General features: G+C 46.7%; 1 protein-coding gene across 1 annotated transcript in view; it reads right to left on the reverse strand.

The window, feature by feature from the left end:
• Positions 1-12023, reverse strand: part of ANXA13 (annexin A13) — a 70313-nt gene that overhangs the window by 28035 nt on the left and 30255 nt on the right. Inside the window, exon 3 of the mRNA XM_027132058.1 lies at positions 4814-4889. Coding sequence (XP_026987859.1) covers positions 4814-4889 — 76 coding nt within the window. The remainder of the gene's footprint in view (positions 1-4813; positions 4890-12023) is intronic.

Raw genomic sequence — 12023 nt, forward strand, 5'->3', positions numbered from 1 at the left:
TTTCACCAGCATTTTAAAAAAAAATTGGCTTCTCAAAAATTAAAAATAGGGACTTCCCTGGTAGTCCAGTGGTTAAGACTCTGAGCTTCCAATGCAGGGGGTGTGGGTATGATCCCTGGTCGGGGAACAAAGATCCCACGTGCCTCGTGGCCAAAAAAAAAAGCGGTTTGAGAGAGGTCTGTTTAAAAAAATATTAAAAGTGACCTGTATGCCTCACCTTGGTGGCTGTTGGATAGCATGGCCCTAGACATTTAAATCCAGACCTTGCAGGGCTGGTATAGCAACAAGATCTTGCAGATGAATTTTGCCAATGGTACGATTCTGCTTGGGCTTGCTCTTATTAGTAGAGGTGGGAATTCTAGACCTTCATCCAAATGATATCTTTTCGAGATGGCCCTAGGTTGCAACCACCCTACCCTCATCTCATATCTTTTTGACCTTGGGCAAGTATTTAACCTCTGAGCCTTGGCATTCTCATCTGTTGTCATTATAGTACAACTTTACAGGGTTGTTGGTAGGGTTACACCAGGTGATGTGCGTGTGGTACCCAGCACAGAGCTTGGCACCTAGAAGGGGCTCTTCAACAGTCACCAGCACGAGAATGGCCTCGCCTTGTGGCCGCACCCACAGGAGGGGGTGGAGTGCACGGCATGGCTGGCATTCAGTAGGTGCCCCATCTGTGCTTGGCGAACTAAACTAGTGTGGTGGCTGAGAGCTTGGGGATTTGTCATAAACCACAGCTGACTCATTCCCACACCCACTTCAGCTCCTGTCTCCAGCCCACATCCAGATGCCAGGCCGTCACTCGAGAGGCAGCAGGGAGACACCTGTGAGGCTGGCTCAGCCGCTCAGCACAGCTCAGAACTATAAACATCCTGACACTTGCAGGCAAACGTACCTCCCAACAGCTGTTGTCCGAATACAGGATTAGCCAGGATGTGAGCAAGGACCAGCTCCTCTCTGCTGAGCTTTCCTCTGATGCCCCCAAACCAAGCAACCTGCTTGTCATCCTTCATTTCCAGTCCCACCCCATTTATTCAACAATACTTACTCTGGAGAAATCCCTTCTACCACTTTCCTACCAGATTGTCTCCCACCCCAGCTCCTTTGGGACTTCAGCATTTCTTGGGCAAGGCAGACTGTTCTATAGTTAGATAGTTCCTTATACAGAAGCAAAAGATGTCTTCCTAGAACTTCCGCTGTGGATCCCAGTTCTTTTATCTGGAGTCACACAAAGAGTTTATGGCCATCTTTATTCTACCACAGTACCCATTCCTAGGAAAGTAGATCTGCACTAATGTACCTCTAAGTAAAAATCTGGCACTTGTCTTCATAAAACATTACGCCAAGTGAAAGAAGCCAGACGCAAGAGGCCACCTATTGTATAATTCCAGGTGCATGAAACGCCCAGAATAGGCAACTCCATAGAGACAGAAAGTGGACCAGTGATTGACTGGACCTGAAGGGAGGATAAAGCGGGAGTGGCTGTGAATCTACGTGGGGTTTCTTTTAGGTGATGAAAATGTTCTGGAATTAGAGGTGATGATTACACAATCCTGTGAATATACTAAATGCCACTAAATTATACGCCGTCAGAGGGTGGATTTTATGCTAGGTGAATTACAGCACGATAAGGAAAAGGAAAATTTAATACAACAGCCTGTGGACTGAGATGGCTCCTACCAGCCATGTCTTCTCAGCCCTGTCCCACCCGCTGCCTCTGTGCTTCAGGCAATGATAGGAATTGGTTCCATCCCAGTGTTCACCACTTACGGGGTTGTGGCTTTGGGCTGCTTAACTTGTCACAGCCTCTTTCCTCATCTGAAAAGTGGATTTTTGTGAGAATAACTTAATGAGATTTTGTATATAAAGTGCTTGGCTCAATGCCTAGAATATTAAAAGTTCCCCAGTAGATGTAAGAAAATAAAGTTGAGGAAATTAATCAACCTTGCCCCTTGGTCCCTCTATCTTTTTTCTCCCAAGGTAATGCCCCCCTCAAATGCCCTCACTTTCTTGTTCTTCTGGAACCCCTGATCAGCAAACCCGGGGTCAACCTAACATCCATTTCCCCTGTCCTCCCTTCAGGCTGCAGGAGAAAATCACAGAGCCGTGTGGGCTGAGCCAACGTGAAATCGTGGTCTCTCTAGGCAACGGAGACCTCACAGGGGACCAGCAGTCATTTCCTGGTCATCTCTACTCAACGTCTATGCCAAAGCACCACTCACACCTCATACCACATCGTCAAACCCAACACTTTGAGCAGATAACCTCGCCTCCCACCTTACTGAGCAATGTCACATTGCCCGGCCAGAGCTCCTTCAACGTTCTTCCCCTGTTACCCCCACGAATGTATCAATTCCAGCTCTCAGTCGCACCTCCTCTTTCCATTCAAGGTCAATTCTGATGTCTGTGTTTTGAATTTCCCCCTCCTCCAGGCTTTCTAAAATCTTGTTTTTGTCAGCAACCCCCTTTCCCTCCTGTATTTACAAGCTCTCCCTTTCAGTGGACTCCCTCTTTATGTGTCTAGTCTCCCGTCACCTCAACATTCTGTCAGCTGTGAGCCTCTCTCTTCTCTGATGGGATAGAACCTCATCCCCATTCTCACCCCAGTGAAGGGCAATGAGCCTTCTACTTCCATCTGTCCGCTGAGAACCACTCTGGCAGAGATGGTCAATTTATTCTTAGCTGTAAAATCCAGCTCTCACTCTTCATCTTACTTGACCTCAGGGTGGATAGGGTTTTATACTGGTTCCCACTCCTTTCTTCTGGGAACTCTCTTTTCCCTTTGGAGACTTCTGGAGAACACATTCTCTCCTGTTTCCCATCTTGTCTCTTTGGCCACTCCTTCCCGGTCTTACTTTTACATTTGCTTTAAATGCTGGGATTTCCTGCATCTCTCCTCTCTTTACACAGACTTCCTGGGTGAGCGCATCCTCACCCATAGCTTCAACCACCACGCACGTGTTGGTGTCTCCCAAGTCGACCGTCTCTGTCCACATGTCTCTCTCGGGCTCTAGACATATTTCTACTAACATGGATCATTCCATTGGATTTTCTCAGACACTTGAATTCAACATGTCTAAAGTAAGACCTACACGTTCACCAGCACACTGGAGGCTCCTTTTATACTCCTTTTCTTGATGAATGATAACACCTATCTCATTCCCTGAGACAGAAACCTGGGGGTTCTTTCTGACTTCTCACTTTACCTCGCACGCCGACTGGTCTGTGACCAACCCCTGTGGTGTCTGACCATTAATGCCTCAAATCTTTTCCTTCTTGTCTGTACTCACTGCCCAGCAGCCTCATCATCTGTCCCCTGGTCACTTCCGAACTTGTCCCCCTATCTCCCTTCCCACCGTCCTCCCATCAACTCTCTATGTTGCTTTCCAGATGAATTCTTGCTTGATTCCACCTTGTTTCAGAATAAAGTGCAGGTCCCTAAACATGTCACACGTGACCCTCCAGAAGGTGCTTAATAAGTGTTTGTTGCTTTGTTGAGTGAATGTGAGATGTGTGTTAAAGAGCTCTGAAGGCCCCCATGGAGATGAAAGCTGCCCTAAGCTAGGAAGGTCATCAGCTGGTGGTCAAGAGCAGGAAATTAACTCCTGCCTGGGCTTAATGCTGGCCTGAGCACTTACTCACTAGATGTGTGAGTCTGGACAAGTCATTTAGCCCCTCTGAGCCTCACTTTAACCATCTGGAAAATTAGAATTAAATGAGGTTTGCTATTGTCAAATGAAGTAATGCATGCAAAATGTATGGCAAAAGAGTTCAATAAACATTACCTATTATTGTAAAGCTGCCTTTTCTGTACAGTTCCAGAACTTAAGATACCATTGAAGACAGGTAAGTTTGTTCTTTGGCCTCCTCCTTTTTCTTCTCTTATTCAGTAGGGCTCTCAGCATGAGAAGTCGATACTGGCCACCTCCGCCTTCTTTTCCACTCAAGAGCTAGTATTCCAAATTATCACCCAAACTCCATACTCCATTGTCAAACCCACGTCTTTAGCAGATAACTTTGCCTCACACTCATGGAGCCATGTCCCATTACTAGGTATGACTGCCTTCAGCCTTCTCCTCTTACAACACCCATGAATGTATCTATTTCTGCACTCAGTCTTCCCTCCCTCCCCTCTGCCCTCCTACTCAAGGTAAATCCTTCTATCTGAGCTTCAAATTCCACCTTCTTCCAAGCTTCTGGGACTAGAACCTTGTTTTATCAGTGACTTCCTTGGGTTCCAGAGCCTCTTTTCATGGCCCTAGCCCTAGACGCTCCCTCCCTCATCTCACCTTGTTCCTGGGTTTACCTGACTCCTGATCTCTTGCTTAGTCTCCCATCCTTGGCCATGCACTTAGGCCTGGATGTAAATAGTTGCTCCAGTGTTGCCTCTTGATTCTCAACCTCGGCCACAGTTTCATCTCCACTTGCTCTGCTCGTAGATACAGCTTCCAGGTCCCTAATGCAGTTCTCATCAGCCCTGATTCCCTACCGACTCCCATAAAAGGCATCAGCGGGTTTAGATGACATTAGAATTGTATGAATGACACTTCTCATGAAGTTTCCCCCAACTCAAGTTCAAATTAAATGTCATAATATTAAATTTCTAGCTATTATGTTGAATCCTGACAAGTAATAGGACCTGCTTATAACTTTGGGAACTTTTATAAAGGGAACCTTAAAAGTGATCAACTTAGCTTGGAAGATACGAGATAAGTGGGAGGTCATCTTCCTAAGATCGTGGGAAAGTTGGACATGAGATCAAGTTTAATCAACTTCAGTAGTAAATTAGCAAACAAAGTATCTTTCATACCCATTCCTTTGCAGGCTTTGTTCAGCTTTTTGGCATCTCGATCAGCATCAAAACCCTGAAGAACTTTCGCTTTGGCCTAGAAAAAAATAATTGAAAAGGTTGAGTGGACAATATAGGCATTTAATAATTATCTCTGGCTGAAGTTGGCAGCTAACGGGAAGACCAAGCAGTCATCCAAACGAGGGACCAGCCGCCACTTTACACATGGGTACATGTGGAAATCAGCTGGGGAAACTCTGGCCCCAGAGAGATGGCTGGTGCTCCCTGGAGCCAGCCGGACTTGGATGACCACGGAGAATGGCCCCCTCTGTTCTCAAGGACAATCAGCCCGGCCAGCTCGGGGAGAAGTGATTTTCATATTAACCCCACCTTTGTGTGTCTGTCTCTGAAACAGAGAGTAATACAGTGGACCAATGTCCTGGAATGCTGGTTTTCAACCTTCGCCACGAGACGCAATATGTCTAGAGAATAGGTGTTCTTGGCCAGAAGCTGAGGATTCTAGGATCTTATTACAGATCCATTTGACAATCTGGGCTAAAAGCTTTACCATTCACACAATGAGAGACATAATATTTAGTTTGCCAGAGATAAACCTATGGACCAGCAATAGCAGAGTTATTGGTTTTTACTGCTCCTTGGGGAGAAAAAGTTCTGTATATATACTAATGTTTCCCATACTTCAGTCATTGGCATAATACATGCACTGAATGTCCACAGCTATCTATGTCTACATTATTATTATTTGCTTATTATTTTTCTTTCAATTGACCTACTTTGTTTTCGCTTAAAGTTATTTTTCAAAAAGAAACTTTCTATTAGCACTGAAGTGGAAAACCAGTGTTGCTTGCCTAAACAAAAGGTAAGTATAAAAATCAATGCATGGCTATTAAAAATTTACAAGATGTGGGCTTCCCTGGTGGCACAGTGGTTGAGAGTCCACCTGCCGATGCAGGGGACACGGGTTCATGCCCCGGTCTGGGAGGATCCCACATGCCGCGGAGCGGCTGGGCCCGTGAGCCATGGCCGCTGAGCCTGCGTGTCCGGAGCCTGTGCTCTGCAATGGGAGAGGCCACAACAGTGAGAGGGCCCACATACCGCAAAAAAAAAAAAAAAAAAAAATTTAAAGATGTGAGGTTAGTTGCAGTCATGCAACGAGTAGCTTTGAACCTGTGTTTTCTCTTTGTCTTTGTCTTTCCTCACAGAGATGGTCTTTGATGACATATGCCACTTATTTCCCATCCTTCAGTGAAGGCTGGTTTAAGTGCTACTGTCTACACTCCCCGATTTCCCTGTCCCTCCCTTCATTTCTCTGGGCACCTATTGCGAATGAGCAGTAAACCACATAAAGCACAGAGGATGAGTTGCATTTACCTGCCTGGTATCCCTACGTCCTTTGGGGGACTTCCCCTCCCCCATTTCATGTGGTCTCACGGGGGGATGTCAGTCATGAAGCTTGAGCCCCGTCGTCCTGCCCTTGGGTGGACACACACCCTGTCACTCTGGCACTAGTGACTGGTTCAGGAGTGGGGATGTAATCCAAGCAGGGTCAATTAGAGTTTTCCCTGGGTTGATATATAGATATTGAGAGAGAGATGTCTCTCCCTGCTGGGTTTGCTAAGCCAACAGAGTGTGAGTCTAGGGCTGTTGGCAGCCATGCTGTCCACTACATGAAGGAAGCATGGGTTCAGAATGAAGCAAAGCAAAGACAAGAAGGGTGGAAATGGAGAGAGAGAGAGAGAGAGAGAGAGAGAAAGATTGAGGTTGAATAACTATGGACTGGAGGAAGGCTGGCTTCTAGGTTTTGGTTAATGGAGAATCATATAATCTTAAGAGCCAAAGGGATCTCAGGGCCCCCATCACCCCACTGCCTTTTGGAATGTAGTCCATTGGCCCATCTTGAAGTATCCATTCCTGAAACAAGCTGGGAGAGGGGCTCACATTTGTTGAGCGCCCGCCATGTGCTAGACAACTTCTTCATTGACAGACCTTTCTTCATTATTCACAGGGAAGAGTAGGCATTTGTTGTCTGCTTTACAGAGGGGGAAGCCTGGATTCAGGCAGGTTAGGGAATTTGTCTGTGGTCTTGCAGGATGCAGGTTTGCACCAGCTCAGTCTGCCTCCTAAAGCTCACGCTCTTGGGTCCCGTGCACCATCCTGCCTCACGCTCTAATTATGACTGGGGCCTTCACATTCGGCAGAGCGATGGCATGTCCCAAGTTCCTTTCCCAATCTTTTGTGGACTGTAAGAAGGCTATCTGGTGCTTCTGAAGGCTTGTTGGGAGGACCAGAGACGTAATTTGTGGGGCTCAGTGGAAAATGAAAGTGTAGGGCTCCTTGTTCAAAAATAATTAAGAATTTCAAGATGGTGACATCAGAGCATTAAACGAAGAGCAAGGCCTTTCTGCGCGTGGGGCCCGGTGCAGCTGCACAGGCTGCACACTGACCAAGCCCACCCTGCCTTTTGATCACGTTCTAAAAGGGCTGGTTCTCTGGGTGTGGGAGTGTGGGAAGTAGCGATCTCAAAGAAGTAAATTGTGTCTTTGCTTTTCATCAGGAGTATGAGGTGCGACCTAGGAAGTGAGGTAGAGTTAAACCGGAGCTGCAGAAATCCCGTGACAGGCTTCATAAACTATTCTGTGTGTCATTTTAGCCTCATCGGTACAAGAGTTTGGTGGACTTATTATCTATCCCACTTCAGAACTGAAAAGTTGGAAAAGAGAATGGCTGTGAACTTGTGAATAGCTGTTCAGGTTATGCCCGGCCTGAGGGCAGTGGGAGCTGGGTCCTGCTGGGGATACACTTGCCGAGCTCTGTGCTGGCAGGACTGCTTCTCCCCCAGAGGAATACTTTTTCCTCATTTGCTCAAAGATGCTGTCAGGGCTTGCAGAAGCCATGAGGAGACTTGGTTAAGATCACCTGGCTGGGTAACGGCTGAATCGGAGTCAGGGCTCGAACCAGGACTGTCTGACTGTCAGGTATGAAATGACATTCCCTCTCTGTTTTAGCAAGATGGTTCCATGATACAAATATCATAGAGTTATAAGAGTGGAGGGATGGGAAAAGTACCCTCTGAACATGTCCAGTTTGTTTCTCCAAGGCCAAAAAATGAGTAAAAATAAATGTCTTTTAGTCCAAAATAATAGTAATGTCTGGTGGGGTGGCGTGGGGTGCAGTGGGAGAGTGTTGAACCCCATGTTAGGAATAAAGATGATATTGAGACTTAATTTTTTCCTTTTTTTGCTTTACAAATAATGCAGCGTAGACGTCTATATCAGATGCATGACCCTCAGCAGGGCAGGTTGAAGTCACCGTCCCCTTCTAGGAATGAATGACTCTTAGCCATGTTGGTTAGCTTTCCTTATCAGAAGAGAATTCCAGCTTGTTCCTAGTAACAGCAGGATATTTGATGTCAGAGGGAAGGAACCATGTGACATGATTTAAAAAGGAAAGAAAGAAAGAAAACAGTCTGTGTGGAAGGAATCTTCCCCTCGGCATGGCTGGGACTGTGTCTACAATGGCTGCATTCATCAGCAACGGCCAGTGTTGATGCAAGGGGTGTCCTTGGCTTGTTCCAATGATCTGGGTAACAAATTTCTCGGGAATATGCACGGAGAGGACATTCCACCTCCATTGTTCATTGTTAGTGGGCCAGGCAGCTGACTTCGGGGCCCCGGGCCTGTTTGCCCATCAGGAGATTTTGTGTTTGAAACCTGAGGCCGCTGAACAGAACTTCCATATAAAGCAGGTCTGCGGAAACGTGAGTCAGACACAACACGGGGGTGCAGGGGACTCCAGGATGGGGACAGAGGGTTGAGACCAATAAATGGATAGTTCGCCTGCTCTCAACTACAAGGTGTAAAAGAGAGGGGGCAACATTCCTTCTTTTGGTTTTGTTTTGTTTTGATTTGGTTTTTTTAAACAGCATTTTCATTGACACTCAGAAGACACATTAAAAAAGACATGTTAGATGTTAATAAAAATGATTACAGGGCTTCTCTGGTGGCGCAGTGGTTGAGAGTCCGCCTGCCGATGCAGGGGACATGGGTTCGTGCCCCGGTCCGGGAAGATCCCACATGCCGCGGAGCGGCTGGGTCCGTGAGCCATGGCTGCTGGGCCTGCGCGTCCGGAGCCTGTGCTCCGCAACGGGAGAGGCCACAACAGTGAGAGGCCCGCGTACCGCAGAAAAAAAAAATGATTACAGAGTCTGGGTTTGAGCCCACGTGGATCTAAGTTTGAATGTGGTCCTGCCCCTCAGCAGTCATGTAAAGTTGGGCCATTTAAACTCTAGGCCACCATTTTCTCATCTGTAAAATGGGGGCAGTGTCTGCCTTCTGAGATCTGAGGCTTATGTGAGATAACATTTCCAGTGCCAGATATTTAGAGGAACCACAGGCAAGCTTGTCCTGCCTCTGCTCCTTTGGGCCAACTCTTGGGTTTTGTCTTGTAGTGATATTTAGGGTTTTGATTCTGCGTATTTTGACTTGACAAATTTGGAAGGTATACATATAGAAATAAACAGACATCTTCCAAACTTGATATTGTGAGATTCTATCATCTATCTGTTTATCTATCTATCTATCCATCTATCCATCTGTTATCTATCTCGCAATGCCCCAGACACCATGTTTATAATAGGTAGCCACCGAGGATATAATAGTCAACTTTAAGAACATAGGTTTCTCGTCAGACTAGATTTGAATCCCAGCGGTACTGCTTATTGCTTCTGTGACCTCGGGCAAGTTTGGGAACCTTTCTGTGCTGTGGTTGCCTCATGGCAAAATGCGGATAATAATACCCCCTATCTCATAGGTCTCTTGTGAGAGTTTCAATGAAGTCATTCATGCAAAACATCTAAAATGAGGCCTAGCAGAGGGCACGTGCTCAATAAATGTAAACAATATTTGTTGAAGGCAGATCAGTAAGGACCTTTCCAGAATATTGCCTGAGGGGTTTTCACCTTGTAAATGGCACTCTGAGGATCATTTTTCATTCATCGCCTGCAGTTGGGATCAGGCATGCATTTCACCCAGGGCAGTAAAATGGTTAAAAATTCAGGCTCTGTGGAGTCCAGGTGATCTGGGCTGACACCGCAACACCATATTCTGGCCAGTGTGCTAATTTGCACCCCTGGGTGTGAGGGTCCCATTGAGATACAAGGTGGGTGCAGCGCTGGCCATCAAGCTGGTGTGTCAGGCTCAAAATGAAACCAATACTCTAACTCTGCAAAGGGCACTGCCTGGTGCGTGACTACGCTGGGAGCTTTTCTGTTTTTTTCTTCCTTCTAGTGCGTCTACCTGTCACTTTTCTGTGTTTTCATGTTCTTGCATTTAAAACAAGGAAACGAATGAACCATTTTTTTCTGGAGGGAGGATGCAGAGAAAATAAACTGAAATTTTAGGAGCCTAGGAAGCAGTGTCACCGGGGCAGAAAGAATGTTGAAAACACCCGGAATGACTCAGGGATGTGTCAGCTTCAGCACATCAACAGCCCAGGAAGAGGCGCGGTCCGCATCTGATACCCCCAGGCAGACACCTGCCCAAAGGCTTCTGACCCAGCACAGTTCAAGGGAGGCTTAACTCTTAAGATCGAAAGGGGGTTTCAAGAAATCTGCCTCCAACTCACAGCAAACTCTGGGGAAGGGGTGTGTGAAAAAGTTAGCTGAGGGATGTGTTTGCAAACTCATTGCTCTATACATTATATAGTAACCAAAATTTTCCAGGTGGGTCATCCAACCTGAGTACACCCGTATTTAAATACACTCCTGCCCATCAGTAGGAATGACCTGATCAGGTGACCTCATCTTCTATTTGGATAACATCAAGACTGGAAAATAAGAATATACTGTCCCACGAGAGACACGTGAATTCATTAAAAAGCAATACACAGCAGGCAAATTAGACCATCCTCTGAACAGTTCCTCTCTTTTCCCCTGCTTCCTCTCCTCCCTTCTCTTTTCCCTTTTCCTTCTTCCTTTTCTCCTTCCACCTCCTTTTTTTCTTCCCTCCTCTTCCTTCAACAAACAAGTACTGAACATCTCTTGCGTGGCAAGCACTACCCCAGGTGAGAGGGGCACTCAATGTCTATGAGTCTTAGCCCCTGTCCTCAGAGAAATCAACATGGAAATAGATCAATGACAATTGCGTTATGATATGGTAAGCACTTTGGCTGCCAATAGCTGAGAGGAGAAAGAGGAATTTTTATGGAGAAGTTGACATGTGTGCTGGTTCTTGAAAGATGAGTAGGAGTTAGGCAAGCAGAAAAAAAGGGGGAAGAGGAGGGGTGGAGGTGGGGGAAAGGATATTCCAGGGAGAGACTACAGCACGATGCTTTCTGGGTCTGTGTACATGTGTGCTTACTATGACCTGTCACAGCGCCGCTGCAGAACAAACATGATTGATCTAAATGTGACATAAAGACACGATGTGGACTTGGGAGTCAGACCTACTGTGTCCAATTACGCTTTGCCTCTTGCTGGTCGTAGGACCTAGGGCAAGCTGACCCACCTCCCCGAGACTTTGTCGTCTCCTCTTCACAGTGGAGGTGCACCAGCTCACGGGTAGCGTGAAGTTTGGATGCAGTCGTGTCCGGGATGCAGTAGCACAGTGCCGGATGACAGTAAGCACATGGTGGGTGGCACGTAGGAGGTGGGATGCTGGGTGACATAAGGATGTAAGGGTCATTTGTAAACTCTGAAATAATATCAAACTGTAATGGGAGTGGCATTTGGATTGTTTGCTCCCCAGAAGGCTTGTCTGACTGCAGTCTCCTAGGTAAATATTTAAAAGTGGTTGCTTGGTATCCAGACTCTGAGACGGGAAGTCTCCGAGGAAATGCTGGGGAGCAGAGGGCAGAGGGCTCTCTGTGCACTGATCTAAAGAGGGCTACTGTTTGAGCTGACATGGAATCAGGAGGGGGGCTGGGGAGACTAGAAAGAGGGCCAGGATTAGAACTAAGTGATGGCCTGCTCTTATTAAACAGGAGCAAAATGAGGGCCGTGCTGGGGAGAGGCTCAGACATGCCTGTATTCTCCTCAGCGTTAGCAATGACCATCCCCATGCTAGTTACTGGTACTTTAGTTAACATTGGCCGTTTGGGCTAAACTCGCCTTGTATAGAGTTGGGGATACTGAGGTTCATTTTGGGAGAGAGACTTCTTTCTGATCACATAGGTAACCCCCCCGTTCCAAGATATCTACCCTTGAATCTGGCGT

Source organism: Aethalodelphis obliquidens, unplaced genomic scaffold (assembly GCF_003676395.1).
Source record: "Aethalodelphis obliquidens isolate GAN/ISIS:26980383/991018 unplaced genomic scaffold, ASM367639v1 scaffold41, whole genome shotgun sequence".
Classification (NCBI taxonomy): Eukaryota; Metazoa; Chordata; class Mammalia; order Artiodactyla; family Delphinidae; genus Aethalodelphis; species Aethalodelphis obliquidens.